The sequence below is a fragment of the Podarcis liolepis genome (genome assembly GCF_965112155.1).
Source record: "Podarcis liolepis genome assembly, chromosome: 7".
In the NCBI taxonomy this organism is placed as follows: Eukaryota; Metazoa; Chordata; class Lepidosauria; order Squamata; family Lacertidae; genus Podarcis; species Podarcis liolepis.
The window spans coordinates 29,270,056-29,290,360 of NC_139561.1; the positions used below are offsets into that span (position 1 = coordinate 29,270,056).

A 20,305-nucleotide genomic window follows, 5' to 3' on the forward strand; every position below is an offset into this window, starting at 1 on the left:
TCCAGCCTTGAAGCTACCAGGGCATGAGAGCCTGTGGCCAGCCTTTCCTGCTGCTTCTCCCATGGTGTGTGTATGAATTGGTGCACTTGCTTCATTCGGCAGCTGTTTCTCAAACGTTTTGGACTTCTAAAAACAACTTCCTCCTCAAAACACGTGCCATGCGCTGACTGTCAGAGGCTGAGGCACACGGGGACACACCCGCTCTAGGCATGGGCATGTGAGCGTGAGCAGCTGTGGACTGGGGCAAATGTGTGTCTTGTTTGTGTGTGTGGAAGATTATACCCCCAAAAAACTTTTGCAGGTGGGCAGTGTGCAAAAGGCACTCATGCCCTCCATGCAGGCAACTGCTTGGCCACTGTGAGAACAGGATGCTCGACTAGACGGGCTACTGGCCTGATCCAGTTCTTATGATTGGTTTTTTAGCAGAAGCACCAGTTCCCCTCTTCTCAGACTGGTCCTGATGAATGAAGTTGCTCTGTTCAGATCTGGGCAGAGGGCAGGTGACCTAAGGAAGGGCAGGTGCTCTCTGGAAACTCAGTTCTGTGTCGTGTCTGAAATCGACCTTCACAGGTGAATTGGACATGTCCTGGAATCAGGCACCAGAATCTCAGATTCAAGACTCTTGGGAAGCAAAGCTTGGAATAAATGTCTCACTGAGAACCCAAAGCTAGAGAGTCGCTTCCAGGCATTTTGGACCATCCTTCTCCAACTTGCCACCCTCCAGATGTTTTGAACCACAACTCCTATCCACCCCAGCCAGCAGAGCTGTGTAGTCCAAAATGCAAGAGAGCCTGCTGTATCAAGCCAGCCTCCTATTCTTACTCTGACCATTATGGGAGACCCACAAACAGGACCTGAGCACAAGAGCCCTTTCCCTTCCTGCTGTTTCCAACAACTGGTATTGACTGCCTCCAACCATGGAGGGCGCCAGGTTGGGGAAGACTGTCTTAGCTTGTTTTGCCAGATGAAGCCTGTGGGGTCTGCACCATAAAACTGCACCAAGGAGCAGAAGCTGGGGGGTGGGGGATAGATGGACAAAAGGAGACTCAAATTTGCAGCTGCTAATCTATATATTCCAGGTGTCAATCTGGGAACAATTCCTATAGCTGCCTGCTCATCTTGCTGCCTAGGTGATGCTCAACTTCACAGCCACCCATTCCTGGCCTGTTTTCCCCCCTCCTTAGCACTCTTTAAACTGGGCAGCTCCAAAACAAGAGGATGGGTTCTGTTCAATGAGATTTTGCTCAGAGTGGACCTATTGAAGTGAATAGCAACGGCCCGTTCGTTTCAATGGGTCTGAAAGTTAGTTGAATGCCACCCATTGTTTCCAAATAGAGAACTGACCTCTGCTAAGGGAGGCACCCTGGCCAATATGGAACTCACTCCCATGGGAGGCAGTGATTGCCACAAAATGAGATGGCTTTAAAAGAGGATAATAAAAAATTCAGGGAGGAGAGCTATTTTGGCTATGCTCCTCACCCAAGGATGAAAGCAGTAATGCTTCTGAAGGCTACTTGCTGGAAACCCCAAGAGTGGTCTTGTGTTCGAATCCTGATTCTGGGCTTCCCATCGGGGCATATGGTTGGCCACTGGGAGAACAGGATGCTGGACTCGATGGGCCATAGGCCCTCTTTCCTATGGCCCATTGAGTTCAGCATCCTGTTCTCCCAGTGGCCAACCATATGCCCCGATGGGAATCCCAGAATCAGGATTCGAACACAAGACCTGCTTTTCACCTGCTTTTCCTTGTTGCACACAAGTGGAGAGAGTGAAGGGAAGCAGCCTCCTTGCCCCCCCCCCCGGCCATTCTCTAGCCCCTAAGCTAACTTGCTCTGTGCCTCTTTACTCCAGCTGCCCTCAGGTATATTGGAGGATGCAGTCGCCTTAGCCAGTGTGGAAGTAAGATGAAATTGCCTCTTTGGCCAGATTTTGCACATGGAATGAGGGAGAAAGGGGGGGGCATCTTCAGGTAGTGAAATGTCTTGGGATGGCTTGGACAAAGAGATTTGGCTGGAGTGTGGCAGAAGAAGGAGATGCTGCCTTATCATCCATTCATTTGGCTTCATAAGTTGTGATATAAGCAGAAAGCTTTGGGTTCCCTGGAGCTCAGGGTGGGCTTTGACATATCCCTTTGCAACGTGGAGCCTGTTCCGTTGCGCAGGAGAGGACGCTCAGTGTGCTCCTCTTTCACCTCCTCCATCCCCTGGCACTCACGAGTGCGCAGGAGGCCGGCTGCACTTGGCCATCTTTCCAGTTCGGTCTGGGACCATGGCAGCGGCCTGCGATGTCCCTTTGGCTCCCTGCCTGCCTCAGTCACATGGAACGGCCATGACGCAACAGCCGTCTGTGCTGAGCCGGCCAGCGCTGCTGTCTGGGACTCTTGGCTGCCTTGAAGCTGGGCTTCTCCACTGCCCCCACCTCGTCCCAGCCTAGTGGAAGTGATTGAAGTAGCAGCCTGGGAAGGCCTGGCTTTTTCCTCTTTTCTTTTTTTGTTCTATTTGCGGTGTGAGCAAATAGGCAGCCTGAGCCCCCACATCCTCTCTCCCTTTTGTCGGGGCTGGCTGGCTTCCAGCCGACAGCTGCAGCCACTTGGCCCTCTGGCCTCTCGGAGACGCCCTTTCTCTCTTTCCACTTCTCTTTCTCTCTGCCAAAACATGGATTGCTTATGACCTGAGTGGCCGTGTGTGTCTGTTAAAATGTGTGAATTCCAACATTATTCCAAACCCGTGAAAATCTAGGGCTGCGACATTGAGTTGATTTAATGGGACGGACACGGGTGGCACTGTGGGTTAAACCACAGAGCCTAGGACTTGCCGATCAGAAGGTCGGCAGTTTGAATCCCCACGACGGGGTGAGCTCCCGTTGCTCGGTCCCTGCTCCTGCCAACCTAGCAGTTCGAAAGCACGTCAAAGTGCAAGTAGATAAATAGGTGCTGCTCTGGCGGGAAGGTAAATGGCGTTTCCGTATGCTGCTCTGGTTTGCCAGAAGCGGCTTAGTCATGCTGGCCATATGACCCGGAAGCTGTACGCCGGATCCCTCGGCCAATAAAGCGAGATGAGCACCGCAAGCCCAGAGTCGGTCACAACTGGACCTAATGGTCTGGGGTCCCTTTACCTTTACCTTTACAAACATTCAGAATAAATAGGCCAATGCGATCTCATTGCCATTTCAGCAATACAGCAAGGACAGGGTCCTGTAGCGTACTTCAGTGGCAGAAAATCAAATAGAGGAATTTGGCTACTGTCTTGGTGAGCTCCTGGTCTCTCCCCTGTAATAAGAAGCGTATAACCTCCGTCTCTGCTTTCCATGTTGGAATACATAGATGGTCTAAAAATTGATGGCGGAGATCATCATACATTTAAGGGCCATGTGAGCGAGAGTTTCCACCAGGTGGGCATCACATGGGCAGATCCCATCTCCTTCTGCCATACCCGCAAACTTACCCCAAAGGAGGTTAGAAGGATTACAATTGAACCTAGCCAGCGAAAATGCCCTTCTTTCTTGCGGGTTAAACAAAAATTGTAAATAATTAAGGTTAAATTCCTGCGCCCAGGAGAGTCGAAAATAGATGAGCCAATTTTCTGACTCAGCGGAAGGCAGCTTTCCAGGTTCCTGTGCTTCTGTTGAAGCGGCTTGTGCCTTGCTTGGGGATGGCAGGCAGGCGGGCCAGCGCCTTCTCTGCCCTAAGCCTCGCCAGTACAGACTGCGAGTGCCGCAGAGGTCAACAGAGCCCCGAGGCTGCCCTTCTGGAGGTCGTCCCTTGGATGAGAAGCATGCTGGAACTTGTCCTGTCCAGGTGCACAACCTTCCTGGCTGCGTGCTGTCCCCCTGAGCCACTCCTCCTGAACTTTAGACACACAAACACACCGAAAGAGCACTCGTTCCTGAAGGGGTTGGTCTTTGTTGTGGTGGCGGCAGCGGCAGTTGCAGAGGGGTGGCATCTTGCACAGAGGATCCCACTGCTGACTCTGGAAAGCTTGGCTCCTGGAGAGCCGCAAGGAGGAGGAGGAGAAGGGAGAGAAGCCCCTTCCAGCGACAGGCAGTCCTGCCGCTGGCAAGGTATGGAAGCTGCTTTTGGGATGCCTGTCTAGAACCGCAGGATTGTGGAGCTGGAAGGTACCCAAAGGGTCATCTCGTTTGCCTCCCTGCAATGCAGGAATTGCAGCTCAAGGGCCCAGAAAGCACAACCTGCTCTTGCGCAGGAGGGCTTGGTGGGTGTCAGAGACATTTGGGTTTTCTGCTTGGGTACCAAGCCTTGCTGGTTGGCTCACGTCCATCTGGGGTGCCAAAGGGGGTTTGTGAGGAAGGGGGGTTTGTCAGAACTGTTTGGCCCTGCACGAAGAAGATGGTGCAGAGGAGTGCTTGATTCTGGATGCCTGCGGAATTCATCTCCCCAAGGGGAAAAAGACAGGTGTTCAAAAACGGTGTTCCTGGGCAGGTGCAGAATGTGTTTTCTTTGGAGAGAGGTGCTTCCTTGTCTGCTTGGTGTGCTGCAGGATCGGGTGCCGGCTTGTCTTGGGCAGAGTAGACCCTCCGCTGCTACTGCTGTTGCTTTGACCAAGAGGTGGCCCAGTGGCAGAGGACATGAAGTGACCTTCATGAAAGACAGTGTGGTGCAGTGGTTAGAGTTTTGGACTAGTTTGTTGGGCTAGTCACTGCTGTTTGGCCTAACCTACCTTTACAAGGTTGTTGTGGGGATTAAAGGAAGAAGGGGGAAAAACCATGGACACCGCCTTCAACTCCTTGGAGAAAAAGGTGGGATACCAATGCAAGAAATAGAATCACGGAGTCATAGAATTGTAGGGTTGGAAGGGACCCCAAGGGTCATCTAGTCCAACCCCTTGAGATGCAGGAATCTCAGCTGAAGCATCCATGACAGATGGCCATCCAACCTCTGCTTAAAAACCTCCAAGGAAGGAGAGTGCACAACCTCCCAAGGGAGTGTGTTCCACTTTTAAAATAAATATTAAATAATAATTTGCCTTAACATGTTATTTGCAAAGAGCAATTTATCCCTTTCTCGGTGCAATTTGCAAAGGAGGGGGTGAGGCAGCCTCTGCTAAGTAAACTGGTCCTGAGTTGCTTTGGGCCCTATTGTGCTTAGTGCTCGAACTTTGAACCGGTAGCATGGTTGGCAGCCCGTGCCAATCTACAGACAAGGCATTCTACTCTGGCAACCCTCACAAGCAGCTGCCTTCTGCACCAGCCGCAGCCTCCAGACTGAGCCCCACCCAGCTAGGCTGCCACGTGCGTTGGCAGCAGAAAAACATGGCCGAGCGTCATTCCGGTGTTGCAGCCACCCGTTCCAGCAACAGGCCAAGTGGAAACGTTGCTCTGCGAGTTGGCAAGAAGGGTCAGCCTGTCAGAAAGGCCCACACCCCTCTGTTTCCCAGGGTGGAATGTCACACTTGGGGGGGGTGAGGGGGCGGCCTTCTGCACGAGCTCTGAGATGCTCTTTTCTGCATCATTGTTTTGCTTATTCTCAGGGTCATGTGGACTTCGGACAGGAGGTGTCTTGGTCAGGTTCAGTCCTCCTCAAATAGCCTGGCTTTTGCCTGTCAGACTTTGATGCTGGAGCAGTTTTGCCATGGGGGGCGCGGATGTCTTTCTGTATTGACCTTGCCAAGCCCCACTCCACCCCCCAGTGATGGGCAGCACTGACCTGGGGGAGGAAAAATAACTGAATTGTAGAGTTGGAAGGGACCTCGAGGGTCATCTAATCCAAACCCCTGCAATGCAGGAATTGCAGTTAGGAGGAGAGTTTCCCCATTATTTAGTCACATGGTAGAGCAGGAATGCCAACTTGGCCCTGCAACTGTGGGTGCCTGGAGCCATGGCTGCTGTGCAGCATGCAAAGCCCTGGCACTGAAATTTGTGGGTGCCTGGGGAATTTTGTGGGTGCTCAGGCACCAAGGGCTCCAGGGAATTGGCACCTATGTGGTAGAATCACTGTCGCCTTTTTGTCCTGGTTTAAGTGAAATGATGAGCTTATATACCACATTTTCCTCTGAGGAGCGTAAGATGGCATACATGGTTCCCCCCCTCCCTTTAATTCCCACAACAACATTGTGAGGTTAGTTAGGCAGTGACTGGCCCAAAGTCACACCCAGTGATCTTCATGGCCAAGTGGGAATTTGAGCCCTGGTCTCTCCCAGGGCCTAGTATGACACTAATCACTACACAACGCCAGGTCTCAACGGATGTGGCATGTATTACTTCTGGAAGGAACACACTGATGGCTATTGGCAGGCAGAAACAAACAGCCAGTGTTTTTTGCTGCACCTGTGGCTAAGACGGCTACCTGGCTGCCACAATTTTGCTAGCCACTCGGCCAGTCACAGCACAGGAAAAAAGGCGTGTGAGGAAGGATGCGATCGAAGTTTGTAAAATCCTGCATGGTTTGTTGGAAGTGGGGCAGCGGGAGCAGCTTCCCCCCACCCCTCTTTGGATGCCAGAGCTTGGGTCCATCCATTGCAACTGAATGGCAGGACATATTTGAAAGGAGGTGCTCCTTCGCACCTGTGGAACTCATCACCACAAGATGCGGCAAGGGCTCCTGGTTTCGGTGGCAGCTAAGCCAGTGCATGGAGAGAGGCTCATCAGCAGCCAAGACAGCTAACTGGAACTTCCATGTGCAGAGAAAGTCTACCAGATTCTGGGGAGCAGCTGCAGCAGAGGCCTCGTTCCTTCAAGTCTTTCCAGCAGCTTCACAGAACGCATCTGATTGGCCACTGGAGTGGATGTTTGCCTTCATCCGGCAGTCAGGCTCCTCTTTTGTCAAGAGAAAAGTCCCAGCTGAGCTGTTCTGTCGTCTACTACACATAGGGAAGTGGCAACTGATGCAATGATATGTGCCCAGGGATGCCAATCCAGGCATGCTGCCACCAGGATCTTCACTTTGCACCTGGATGGTGGCATCGGCCGGCCTCGTTTTGCGGCATGGCTCTGGCGTGTCCCGTCTTCTACCTCTCTGTTAAGTGAGCCCCTCTCCGCTGCCATCTCCCCCCCACCGCCAGTCCAGGATTGCATCAAGGTTTGGCAGGCCTGGGCATCGCCCGCTGTTTGGTCCTGACTAAGAAGAGCCTCCTGAGCTAATTTCAAGGAAGAGTAAACTTGCTGGAGAGGGAATACCCCATTGAAGGTGTCTTGCCCCAAACCTCACTGATGGCAGAGGGCACCAATGCAGAAGGGAGAGAACAAGAGCAGTGCAGTGCAGTGGTTAGAGTGCTGGACTAGGGCCTGGGAGACCTGTGTTCAAATTCCCACTCAGCCATGAAACTCACTGGGTTTGACCTTGAGCCAGTCACCTGTATCTCAGCATATCCTACCTCACAGGATTGTTTTGGGTATTAAATGAGCAGGGGGAGAACTTCGCACCACATTGAGCTCCTGGCGGGGTGGGGGGGGGAGAAATTCAAGAAATAATACCCAGATAAGCAAGCCAGTCTTGTCAGCTGAAAGCGGTCAGGGGGAGAATGAAACAAAACTCTGGACATGCTCAGAGGCACCTGGCTAAGGACAGCATAATCTGTGGCTGTGTCATTATTGTTATGTACTGAAGTTCTCACCCTGGGCCAGCAGGGGGGTTACTGTAGATAGTTCAGGTCCACATATGCAAATAAGGGATCAAAAGTGACGTTCAGTGATTGGATAGTTACAGAAAGTTGTTACAGTTACATTGTACTGGAGCTCTATATAAGCAGGCTGGCTGAACCCTTCAGTTCAGTTCTGTTCTGGCCTGTGAATAAACAAGAGCTGTTTGGAGAATCGCTGTGTCGTCTGATATGTTCACCCACAACTTAACAGTTATAGTGGGCCATTTGCCTGCTGAGAGCTCCCCCCAAAATCTCAAGCATAGGTAACCTCCCTGCCTTGCAGCATAGCAGATTTCAACTGATGCAGCTTCCCCAACCCTCCGCTTATAAAGACAAACTTCACCCGCCCGCCTCCCCTTCTCCCTACCTGTTGTAATGACTGTCTGCGAAGGGACACGCCACCGAGAGTGCTGCGTGCGACGTGCTCTGTGTCAAAACAGTGTGAGACACACTTGTTTACAATCCCACGCCCGGCTGTGGAGATTTCCCTTGACTCATCACCAGACGGAGTGTTTCCTGTGAGTTAGCCGGGATGTGTGGCTGGCTGGTGGATGACTGGCTGAGGAGCTGGTTCTATTTTTTTTTTTTATAAAATTTTTATTGGTTTTACAACATTTTTAAGAAAAACAAACAAACATTAAAAAAGACAAACATACACGTATAATTTCAAACATATTTTCATAAACCTCTTTTCTTGGACTTCCCCATACCCCCCCTCTCTGCATCCCAATATCCATAATTCAACTAGCAACTCCCAATTGTTACTTTCCAATCTCTATCATCTTAGTCCTCTTTTATAGTCTAACCTTATATCCCTGTACCCTTTTGCTTCTGGGAACCACAACATTTTAGCATTCATTAAGTTTATAGTAGTCCTTAAGGTAGCTTTTAAATTTTTTCCACTCCTCTTCCACCGTCTCTTTTCGTTGGTCACGGATTCTGCCTGTCATCTCGGCCAATGTCATATAGTCCATCACTTTCATCTGCCATTCTTCCACAGTGGGTAAATCTTGTGTCTTCCAATACTTTGCGATGAGTATTCTTGCTGCTGTTGTGGCATACATAAAAAAAGTTCTATCTTTCTTTGTCACCAATTGGCCGACCATGCCCAAGAGAAAGGCCTCTGGTTTTTTAGGAAAGGTACATTTAAGTACCTTTTTCATTTCATTGTAGATCATTTCCCAGAAGGCCTTAATCCTCGGGCATGTCCACCAAAGGTGATAAAAGGTACCTTCAGTCTCTTTACACTTCCAACATTTATTATCGGGCAAATGATAGATTTTTGCCAGCTTGACTGGGGTCATGTACCACCTGTATACCATTTTCATAATGTTTTCCTTTAAGGCATTACATGCCGTAAATTTAATACCGGTGTTCCATAACCATTCCCAGTCAGCTGACATAATGTTATGTCCAACATCCTGAGCCCACTTGATCATAGCCGATTTAACTGTTTCATCCTGTGTGTTCCATTTCAACAGCAAGTTGTACATTCTAGATAAATTCTTAGTATTGGGTTCTAACAGTTCGGTTTCTAATTTTGATTTTTCCACCTGGAAACCGATTTTCCTGTCCTGTTTAAAAAATTCCATTATTTGACGATATTGGAACCAATTTTCTACTTTATGCTTCAATTTCTCCTGAGGAGCTGGTTCTAGGCCTGCCTTGACTCAACTGAAGGCTTGCCTGGGCTGGCAAGATCCCAGAGGCCCCCACTCCAGGATACTTAAAAAAATAATAATATTAAATGCATTTATGTCCCAGCTTTTTCTCCAACAACTCTGCGAGGTAGGCTAGGCTGAGAGGCAGCGACTGGCCCAAGGTCATGCTAGGAGGCTGAGAGGAGGATTCAAACCCTGGTCTCTCCCAGGTCCCTAGTCCAGCACTTTTCTAACCACTACACCACATTGGCTCACAAATATATATAGTATAACTATCTTGATGGCAGAACATCGGATTTCTTGGCTCTCAGGATTTTTGACTGGAGACGTTTTGAGTCTTACCTGGGATGTTTTGCATGTAAAGCAGATTCTGTACCTTCCAAATCTGGGGCAACAGCTCCCCTCTCTTCTGCCACACTCCAGCCGAATCCCTTTGCCCAAGCCAGCCCAAGACATTTTGCTGCCTGAAGATGCTCCATCTCTCATTCCATGCACAGAATCAGACCGGAGAGGCAGTTTAATCTTACTTCTGGCTAAGGCAACGGCATCCTCCAATATACCCGAGGGCAGCAGTTTAGCCTAAGAGGCACAGAGCAAGCTAGCTTAGGGGACACAGAGAGAATAGGGCAAGGCCACTGACTCATGAGGCAGCTGCTTCCCTCTTTCTAATGATAGGGCTGGCCATGCCCTTCCCTTTGCTCTCCTCACTTGTGTGCAACAAGGAAAAGCAGTTGGAAGTAAGGACATAAAAAAAGGCTTGCTGGATCAGGCCAGAGGAGGCCCATCTAATCCAGCGTCCTGTTCTCAGTGTGGCTAACCAGATGCCCCGTTGGGAAGCCCCAGCACAGGATTTGAACACAAGACTTCTCTTCCCTCCTGTGGTCTCCAGCAACTGGATATTCAGAAGCATTCAGACCTTCCAGGTGTCCTTATTTTCCAGGGGCAGTTCTGGATTAACAGAAGCTGCCCCGGTTTCGGATTTGATCCGGGAATGTTCTGCTTTTCCTTCGGGTGTCCCTATTCTCATCAGAGAAATGGAGGGGACGTCTCTGTTTTCATTGGGGAAATGTTGGGAGGGTACCGTAAACTATGAAACTTGCCCAGGAGGGGGCAGTGATAACCACCAGTCTGGATGGCTTTAAAAGAGGAGAGGGCTATCAATAGCTATTGGACACAGTGGCTTTGCTCTGCCTCTGCAGCCAGAGGCAGCAGCAGCAGCAGCAACAACAACAATTTATTATTTGTACCCCGCCTATCTGGCTGGGTTTCCCCAGCCACTCTGGGCGGCTTCCAACAAAGAATAAAAATACATAAAAATGTCACACATTAAAAACTAATAATAATAATAATGCTTCTGAATACAATGATACCTCGGGTTACATACGCTTCAGTTTACATATGCTTCAGGTTACAGACTCTGCTAACCCAGAAATAGTGCTTCAGATTAAGAACTTTGCTTCAGGATGAGAACAGAAATTGTGCTCCAGCGGCGCGGCAGCAGCAGGAGGCCCCATTAGCTAAAGTGGTGTTTCAGGTTAAGAACAGTTTCAGGTTAAGTACGGACCTCCGGAACGAATTAAGTACTTAACCCGAGGTACCACTGTACCAGCTGATGAAATTCTCAAATCATCTGGTTGGCCACTGTGAGAATAGGATGCTGGACTAGATAGGCCTTTGGCTTGATAAAGGCAGTCCTCTTTTTATGTTCTTTTATGCTCATAAGGCAGCTTGCTATGTAGCTTGACACAAATGGAAAAATGAGCGAGGTCCCAACCAAAGAAGAACGGCAACTTAAACTGATTGGATATGCGCAGCTTGCAGACCTAACGTATAGAATAAGAGAACAAGAAGAACATACGTTTAAAGAAGATGGGAAATTGTTTATTGGATATATGGGGGGGAACTGTGTACACTTGAAAACGTTGGCAGCGTTAAGATAAATTCAGCAGTGTAAATAAGCTTTGATGGATGTATTAATGGAATGCCGAATGGTTTAGTTTATGTAAAATATGTTTTGTAAAATGAATCATGGAAAGAGAAGAAGGGAAGTCATGGATATTTAAAGGTTGTTTAAATGAATGTTTTAAAATGTAAAACAGAAAATTTAATAAAAAACATACCAAAAAGAGGGGGTTTTTTTGGAAACTTAATGCCCTGCTGGTTACCGTTGCTCCTGCTCACCTGGGGAGGGAGGGAGTGCCTCCTTCTCCGCCCCTCAATGCTGCCGGCTTAGGTTCCAGCTGGGAGAGTTTCCTGGCAGAGACAGGCGATGAGAGGAGGGGAAAGCCAGACCCAGCCGCTGCAGAGGCAAGTACCAGCAAGCCGGACGGCTCCTGCGCTGGCAGCGGATTGCGGCCTGTCTGGGCCCAGCCTGGCAGGAGCGGCTTTCGAGCCCTTACTCACTGCAAGCCCCAGAGATGCCCCACCTGCTTAGTCAAGGCTTTGTCATGGCTGGGATGCCTCCTTCAAATCCTCCCGGAGCCATGAATCAGCCAGCCAGCTGGGGACAGGCTCTCTCTGTCCTGCCCTGGTCTGCAAGACCTGGCTTGGGGGCAAAGTGGGGCCTTAGGGGTGAGTTTCTGGGGCTGGAGCAGCTGGCAGCCTCCTGCCGCCCTCCCGGCGGTTGCGTTTCCTCCGGGGAGGCTCCCTTGTCGCACCTGAGGCTTCTCTGTCCGGCCGGGAGAGTGGCATTCGCTTTCAAGATGGCCGTTGAAACAGCCAGCAGCTGTTGGTCCCTCCCTCGTTCTCCTCCTCCACTGTCTCCAGCCCTTTCTGTGCATTTGCCACCGATGTTTGGTTGCCAGCGGGTCAAATGTGTTTCATCTCCCGTCTGAGCCACCTGCTGATTCCGACTCCCCGTATCTCCGGGGCTTCCTGTTGCTTCAGCTGCTGGCTCGTTGGCCCTTTCCCTCCCTCTCAGCTTCGAGTGCAGGGAAGGAAAAGCCTTGCAGGAGACTGCGGATGTTTTCAGCAAGGCTCGGACGTGGGGATTGCCACGTGGCCTGCTGGCTTTTCAGCCAGGAGCTTGCCTGGCTGCCTTGGTTTGTATCTGAGGGGTGTCACTCTAGGAACAGTGAGATGGGAAGGTGGCCTGGCTGTTGCACCTGGTAAGACAGACAGGCATCGCATCAGCTCTGTAGGAAGCGTGGTGCTGCACCGGGTAGACACCCGGCTGCCTGTTTCGGGTTATGCTGGTGAGCTTTAAAATGGCGGCAGTAACTCCCGCTCTGGGGAAACCTTTTGTGAAAAACGTATCAACAGGGCACTGAAATGATAATATTCGAGGCAATAGAGTTGCATCTTAAAGATGCAAATAAAGATCATTTGCATATGTCTACAGTGGTACCTCGGGTAACATACAGTTCAGGTTACATATGCTTCAGTTTACAGACTCCACTAACCCAGAAATATTACCTCAGGTTAAGAACTTCAGGATGAGAACAGAAATCGTGCTCCGGCGGCACGGCGGCAGCAAGAGGCCCCATTAGCTAAAGTGGTGCTTCAGGTTAAGAACAGTTTCAGGTTAAGAACGGACCTCCGAAACGAATTAAGTACTTAACCTGAGGTACCACTGTAGTTACTTTCCGTACTTTGAAGGACCAAGACCCCGAGGTGGTTTTTGCTGTCCCTCTTCCACTTCCTGGGCTGCCTTCTGGTAGGAAATTCTCCTCAGACCCCCTCTGACTTTTCGTATTTTGTCAAGGAATTGCCCGCCTGTTTTCGAGGGTATCTCAAAGGCTGGACCCTGAGGTTGTTGGTAAAAGCTGGATGCTGGTGGACTCAGGTCACTGAACGCTGATTTCTGCTCTTGCTTTGTGCAACTGTGGAGTGGCTGAATTGTCTGGCCTGCACCACGATTGCAGTACATTTTGCTCATCATGTCTGAGCATGGAAATCTCTATGGCTTCCAATGAAATAGCACTTCTCTTTTCAGATATCATAGAGTTGTAGAGTTGGAAGGGACTCTGGGGGTCACCTAGTCCAACCCCCTGCAAGGCAGGAATCTCAACTGGATCATACATGACAGATGGCCATCCAACCTCTACTTAAAAACTTCCCATCACCTCTCGTGGGAGCCTGTTTTGCTGTCTAACAGCTCTTACTGTCAGAAAGCTCTTCCTTTCTTGTAAAAGGTAAAGGTAAAGGGACCCCTGACCATTAGGTCCAGTCATGACCGACTCTGGGGTTGCGGCGCTCATCTTGCTTTATTGGCTGAGGGAGCCGGCGTACAGCTTCCGGGTCATGTGGCCAGCATGACTAAGCCGCTTCTGGCGAACCGGAGCAGCGCACAGAAACACCGTTTACCTTTGTGCTGGAGCGGTACCTATTTATCTACTTGCACATTGATGTGCTTTTGAACTGCTAGGTTGGCAGGAACTGGGACAGAGCAATGGGAGCTCACCCTGTTGCGGGGATTTGAACCACCAACCTTCTGATTGGCAAGTTCTGGGCTCTGTGGTTTAACCCACAGTGCCACCCGCGTCCCTTTCCTTTCTTGTACAGTAACTTAAATCCATTTGTTTGGGTCCTATCCTCCAGAGCAAGAAAAAAACCCAAGGAGAAATGTGGGCACTATTTACAGTCTGGGAAGAATCCAGGAGATCCCAGTTCAAATCCCTACTTAGCTATGAAGCTTACTAGGTGACTTTGAGCCGGTCCCTCTTCTCCCGGTCTAACCTACCTCAAAGGGTTGTTGTGAAGATAAAATGCGGGCACAGGGGGGAGAATCGCTCTTGGAGAGAAGGCAGGATAGAAACAAAATAGAAACACAGAATTGCAGAGTTGGAAGGGACCCTGAGACTCATCTAGTCCAACCCCCTTGCAATGCAGGAATATGCAGCTGTCCCAAACAGGGATTGAACCTGCAACCTTGGTGTTACCAGCCCTGCACTCTAACCAACTGAGCTATCCAGGCTGACATGAATAGCATACCGCAAAACGTCTGTGATTGCAGCTTGGCAGTACAAAGTTTGGGGTGCACAGCATTTGGATGAAATTAGTTAGGCGCATAGGAAGGTGCCTTATATATTGAGTCAGGCCATTCATTGGTCCATCTAGCTCAATATTGTCTTCACTGACTGGCAGCAATGGCTCTCCAGGGCTTTCAGGCAGGGGACATTCCTGGCTCTGCTTGGAGCTGGTGTCGGGGATCGAACCTGGGACCTTCTGCATGCAAAGCGGATACCCTACCGCTGAGCTATGGCCTTTCCCATGAGGGTGGCTGGAACTTGAACTCTGATGTGGCCCAAACTGTGTTGGGGCAGATGGAAGAGAGGCCCTGTGCAAGGTATTTCCTTCCAGAAGTTTGGCTGTGATCAGAGACTGGCAGCGAAATGAAGTTTGAGCCACAGGAAACCGGCTGGTTCCCAAATGCTGGATTTGAAATAATTGTGCCCTGACAGAGGGTCTCTTTCAAGTTCGCCTTTGTCGATTTTGAGGGCGAATAGTCTGTGGGCTTTTGTCTGGTCAGCATCCTTGTTCATCACACAGAGATTATTCAACGCTTCAGGCAGCATCCGATAGCTACCTCGGTGCAGAATAAAACAAGTGCCTTTAAAATAAAGTAAGAGTGTAGTCCTCATGGTTTTGGAAAGGAGGTTAACCTAGTCTTTTGTCAAGCCACAGTAGTAGTTCAGTAGCAGTGAATGTTGGGCAGCTGAAGAAGTTATATCATTGCCTTTCACTTCAGTTTTGATAATAAGCTTCAGGTCCAAAATACAAATAGTGAATTTCAAATTCAGGGTTGACAGTGAAAAATCTGACAATTTCAAAACCTGGCAGACCCTTCAGTGTTTGGCTCACAGACCAAAACCAAAACAAAAAGAAATGGTTAGCCAATTTCTAGCCAAACCTTCAAATATTTGCTGAATATTCTCCCTATTTCAATAAATCAAATGCTGCTTTCAACATTTGCCAATGTAGGAAAGGTAGGCATGGCTTGGTGTTGAGGAATTCGACTGAATTGACAGCTGACCTGCAATGGCATATTTGATATTTGACATGCAATGGTGTCCGGTAGTTTGCTGAAAGCTTATGAGGTTTCATATTTGAACTGCCAAGTAGGGCCAAAGCGCTCAGATTTTAGCCTGGGACACCGACATTTCACCTTCAAAACAGGGATGAGAACAGAAATGTTAAGCATTTTTAAATATTGGTTTTAGGTTTCAGCAGAGGCAATTCCAGTAGCCTGGGCTGCACTGCCCCCTCCTGGATCAATCTGACATCTCCAGCTCCCTAAGGTGCCGGATTCAATTCCTGCCCGCTGCACTGTGGTCACAACTTCTGATATAAGCACACCTGAGACAGGAGGCCGTAGCCTGTCAGAGGCAGCGATGCTTCTGCATCCTCAGGAGGGGAGAGGGCTCTTTTGCTCAGACCCTGCCTGATGGCATCCTAGTGATTGGCCACTGCGATAACAGGATGCTGCACTAGATGGGGCATTGACCTGGTCCAGTAGGTCCTCTTTTTCTGTGCTTGTGCCATTGTTGTACGTGAGGTCACAGGGCACCAGGCAGCCCTCAGCCCGGCTCGGATGTGTGCTTAAAAATAGCTCTCTGGGGTTGCTGAGCAGCCGCAGGCATCCAGGGTGTCCCTCACAATCGGAGGAAGCCTTGTAGCCACTCTTGCATTGTTCTGCTGCAGACACTTGCTTCCGGCGCCTGTGTGGGGAGGAGCTTTGGTAGGCCAGGGCCACCGGCAGACTCCTCTGTGAGCCCTGGGGGTGGGGTGGCGCACGTTACTTCAGGCACGAAGGACTCAGGTACCCCTCCTGTGACAGGGGCTGGGACGTGGGTGGCAGGGCATGAAAGGCCAGCTTTTTACGGACGGTGAGCTAACAAGGGAGCGAAAACAGCTTGGGGGTTTGCACAGAGGAGATGTGCAGGCAGCCAAAGGGAGATCCATCCCCCAGTGGAATGGAAGAGAAGGAGGAACGGAGAGATGTGGCGACAATCTGGATTGCAAATGAATTTGTGAAAGAAAGAGAAACGCAAAGGGAGCTGTTTCCCTGTAACCTGTGCATCTGAACGATGTAGAAGGAGAACCCACTAGCAGTTGGAAAGTGGTGCATGCCACTCTCCCATCTCATTCAAGCACAGGGGTCAGCAAACCTTTTCAGCAGGGGGCCAGTCCACTGTCCCTCAGATCTTGTGGGGGGCCGGACTGTATTTTGGAAAGAAAAATATGAACGAATTCCTATGCCCCACAAATAACCCAGAGATGCATTTGAAATAAAAGCACACATTCTACTCCTGTAAAAACACCAGGCAGGCCCCACAAATAACCCAGAGATGCATTTTAAATAAAAGGAAACATTCCACTCATGTAAAAACACGCTGATTCCCGGACCGTTCACGTGTCGGATTTAGAAGGCGATTGGGCCAGATCCGGCCCCCAGGCCTTAGTTTGCCTACCCATGTTCAAGCCTTTAAACCTTGAAATTCACGTGGGGTGAATTTCATCGAGAAACTAATTTGGGCTTATCCTGGTTGGAAATGAATTGGAGAAATCTGGGATGGCTAGGAAGAGGAATGAAGCTGGCTTGCTTCTGCTGATACTGTATAGAAGGTCTACATTTGCATCTGTACAGGAAAAAACCCATCATTTTGCAAAAGGTTTTGCCTTTTTGCAGCATCAGTCAAGGGAGGGCAAGGTGCCCTTAAAGAGTGAGCAGGGAATCAGCTGTGGACTCTGGCTCACATCACCGCTGGCACGTTAGCTCTGCTGCCAACATGCCTGCAGGTGATGGATGTTGGAAATCCAAACCCTGCATCTAGGAGATGCCTCTCCCCTTGGTCCTGGAATTAGCCCCCGGCTTGACCTTGCTGTTTCTCTCTCCCCTCCCTCCCTCTCCCTCTGCCAGGTATGCCACCACGCCGAGTGCCAGCAGCTGAACCACAACAGCCCCCTCCACTTGTGTGAAGCGTGTGACGGACGCTTCCACGGTGCCATGCATTTTGACGGGCACATCCGCTTTGACCTGCCGCCGCAAGGTGAGGGGAAAAGCCCAAGTCACGCGGCTGGGTCAAGGACAACTTGGCACGGCCTCCTTTTCACAGGGCTTGTCTGAAGTTCCTAGACAGAGGTTGGATGGCCACCTGTCAGGGATTCTTTAGCAGTGATTCCTGTCCATGGAGGCACAGGTTAATTCTGTGTCCAGGGCAGCTGTCTACCAGCTCCAGTTGGTATGCAGGCTGAGACCCTACCTGCCCGCAGACTGTCTCGCCAGAGTAGTGCATGCTCTAGTTATCTCCCGCTTGGACTACTGCAATGCGCTCTATGTGAGGCTACCTTTGAAGATGACCCAGAAACTGCAATTAATCCAGAATGCAGCAGCTAGACTGGTGACTGGGATTGGCCGCCGGGACTACATAACACCAGTCCTGCATTGGCTCCCAGTACGTTTCCGAGCACAATTCAAAGTGTTGGTGCTGACCTTTAAAGCCCTAAACGGCCTCGGTCCTGTATACCTGAAGGAGCGTCTCCATCCCCCTCGTTCAGCCCGGACACTGAGATCCAGTGCCGAAGGTCTTCTGGCGGTTCCCTCATTGCGAGAAGTGAGGTTACAGGGAACCAGGCCTTCTCAGTAGTGGCACCCACCCTGTGGAATACCATCCCTTCAGATGTGAGGGAAATAAGCAGCTATCTTATCTTTAAAAGACACCTGAAGGCAGCCCTGTTTAGGGAAGTTTTTAATATTTAATGCTGTATTGTTTTTAACACTTGATTGGGAGCTGCCCAGAGTGGCTGGGGAAACTCAGCCAGATGGGCAGGGTATAAATAATAAATTATTATTATTATTATTATTATTATTATTATTATTATTATTAGGGATGACCTGGGGGAGGTAACCTTCCAACTCTGCAATTCTATGATCTCTTTCCAAACAGCTTAGCTGGTATGCTCTTCAGTGGGCTCCCCTCTGCCCCCCGCGGGCAACACAGTGAGGGCTGGATCCTTCATGGGCTATGTCTTCAGAGCTTTTCTCCCTTCTAGGTTCTATCCTGGCCCGGAACGTCTCCACACGGTCGTGCCCACCACGCACCAGCCCTGCTTCAGATGTTGAGGAGGAGGATGAAGGGCTGATTGATGGGAAAGGGTGAGTGGAGGGGAGGGCTGGCCGGCCCAGGAGGCGCTCACATCAGGAGAGCTCCCCTCACTTAGAAAACTAGTGTCTCAGGGAGGAAGGGTCCAGTCTAGCCTTTTTCCTGGTGCACTATTTTACACGCATACATACCGCTAGCGATTCATTTTAAAAGGGGGGGGGGGAATAGCAGGGCAATTTACAATTATACAAAAAACCAAAACAAAACCCCACATCATAAAAATCATACTTAAAAAGTTGAAATCAGAAATCAGTTAACTGTTGTGGAATTGCGCATCTCAATTGCTGGACTGAACAAAAACTATTCCAGCAGGCGTTTTAAAAGTTGAAACAGAAGGCGCTTGCAATTTCATTTGGCTTTCTTAGTGGGGGGTGTCTGGTGGGGAATTTGTGCCATTTGAAAATCTACTTTGAACAAAAAAACAAAAAACCCTGGTACAATCCACTGGGAGCTGCACACCCCCACTCGACACGTCGGTCAGCTTGATAGGAATTCTGCAAAGGCGTTAATAAACCGTACAGGAGCTGGTGGGGCAGAACGTTTCCTGCATCAGAGGGGAAAGTTGTGCCTGCCTTTCCTTGCTGTTGTGGGGCAATATGAGGGGGACCTTCTAACTTCTTTCTGTCTGCTGGCTGGTCTGTTTCAGGGACAGGAAGAGCTCAGCCTTGAAGCTGCCAAAGAAGAAAGCTCGCAGGAGGCACACTGACGTAAGGAGGCCACTTGCGCTCATTCCATGACTGCACCTTGCTTTCACTCCGAAACCCTGGGAACTGGGTCTGGCCTCATCCTGCGCAGAACCCTAGAAGTCACAGAGGCCTATTTGGATGCCCTACAGAGGGCAGGAGGGGTGGGAATGTGCCCTGGTGGTCCTCCTCCATGTGCTAAGAAATTGGAGGGGGACAGAGGCCTGGCAACTGTTTTGAATTCTGGCCGACATGCTTCTGCGTTTCTCCCGCAGGACCCTAGCAAGGAATGCTTCACCTTGAAGTTTGATCTGAACGTGGACATTGAGACGGAGATCGTGCCAGCCATGAAGAAGAAGTCCCTGGGGTAAGGAGGCCAGAGAGCAGCTTAGCCTGGGGTGCAAGCTGGGTGGGGGCTTCACTCGTTTTTGGGAGCCTAGGAAAGCTGTGGGTCCAAGGCCTCATCTGGAAACAGCTCCAGCAATCCTGAGCCCATCAGTTCAGCGCAGGATCCTAACCTGCTCCCAACACCTGATGTTCAGAGCGCAAAGGCCTGACTAGTTCTGTTGCTGAAGTTCTGACCGCTCTGCTTGGAAATGGGTGTGGGAAAACAAAGGTAGGTTAGGCTGAGAGTGAGTAACTGGCCCCAAGGTCACACCTATCTGAACAGGAAGGTCTTTGTAGCCTGTCAGCAGAAGGATAACAAGGAGGGAGCCAGTCCGCCCTCTTTGAGGAGGGAATCCCACAATTTAGGAGCCACCACAAAAAAGGCACTTTCTCATCTCACTGCTGGCTGTGCCTCTAGTGTTGATGGGACCAAGAGAAGGTGCTGACCCAATGATCTTAGTGCCCAGGCAGGTTTGCATTGGGAGCTACGGCCTTCCAGGCATTCTGAGCCCAAGCTAGTTCCAACACATCGATTAACAGGCAGCGCCACTTACTGGTTCTCTCTCTTTTCTTTTAAAACCCAGTGAAGTGCTGCTGCCGGTTTTTGAGAGGAAGGGAATCGACCTGTCTAAAGTGGACATTTACCTGGACCAGTCCAACACGCCCCTCTCACTCAACTTTGAGGCCTACCGGTTTGGAGGACATTACCTTCGTGTGAAAGGTAGGCTGCTGCGTGTCTCTCCTGAGGCTGATGGGAGATGCCGTCCAACCCATCCAGAGGGCTCTAGGTTGGGAAAGCCTCTTTGGCAGTATGAGAGGGACCATTCTGTCCAGAATTGCCCTCCAGACCTGTCCCATGGCCTCCTCTTCTGCAT

The 20,305-nt window shown here is 50.2% G+C and overlaps 1 protein-coding gene across 9 annotated transcripts in view; it reads left to right on the forward strand.

The window, feature by feature from the left end:
• The window catches only part of PLEKHG5 (pleckstrin homology and RhoGEF domain containing G5), a gene marked incomplete at its 3' end in the record, with an annotated part of 100,343 nt that overhangs the window by 41,606 nt on the left and 38,432 nt on the right, over positions 1-20,305 (forward strand). For 7 of the 9 annotated variants that reach the window (XM_083512894.1, XM_083512893.1, XM_083512892.1 and 4 more), the window contains 5 exons: positions 17,118-17,247; positions 18,251-18,353; positions 19,007-19,067; positions 19,319-19,410; positions 20,015-20,151. In XM_083512894.1, the coding sequence (XP_083369020.1) occupies positions 17,118-17,247; positions 18,251-18,353; positions 19,007-19,067; positions 19,319-19,410; positions 20,015-20,151 (523 nt within the window). Of the gene's footprint in view, positions 1-3,915; positions 4,060-17,117; positions 17,248-18,250; positions 18,354-19,006; positions 19,068-19,318; positions 19,411-20,014; positions 20,152-20,305 lie in introns of those variants that run through there. The other 2 variants (XM_083512897.1, XM_083512891.1) reach the window with 2 other exon arrangements.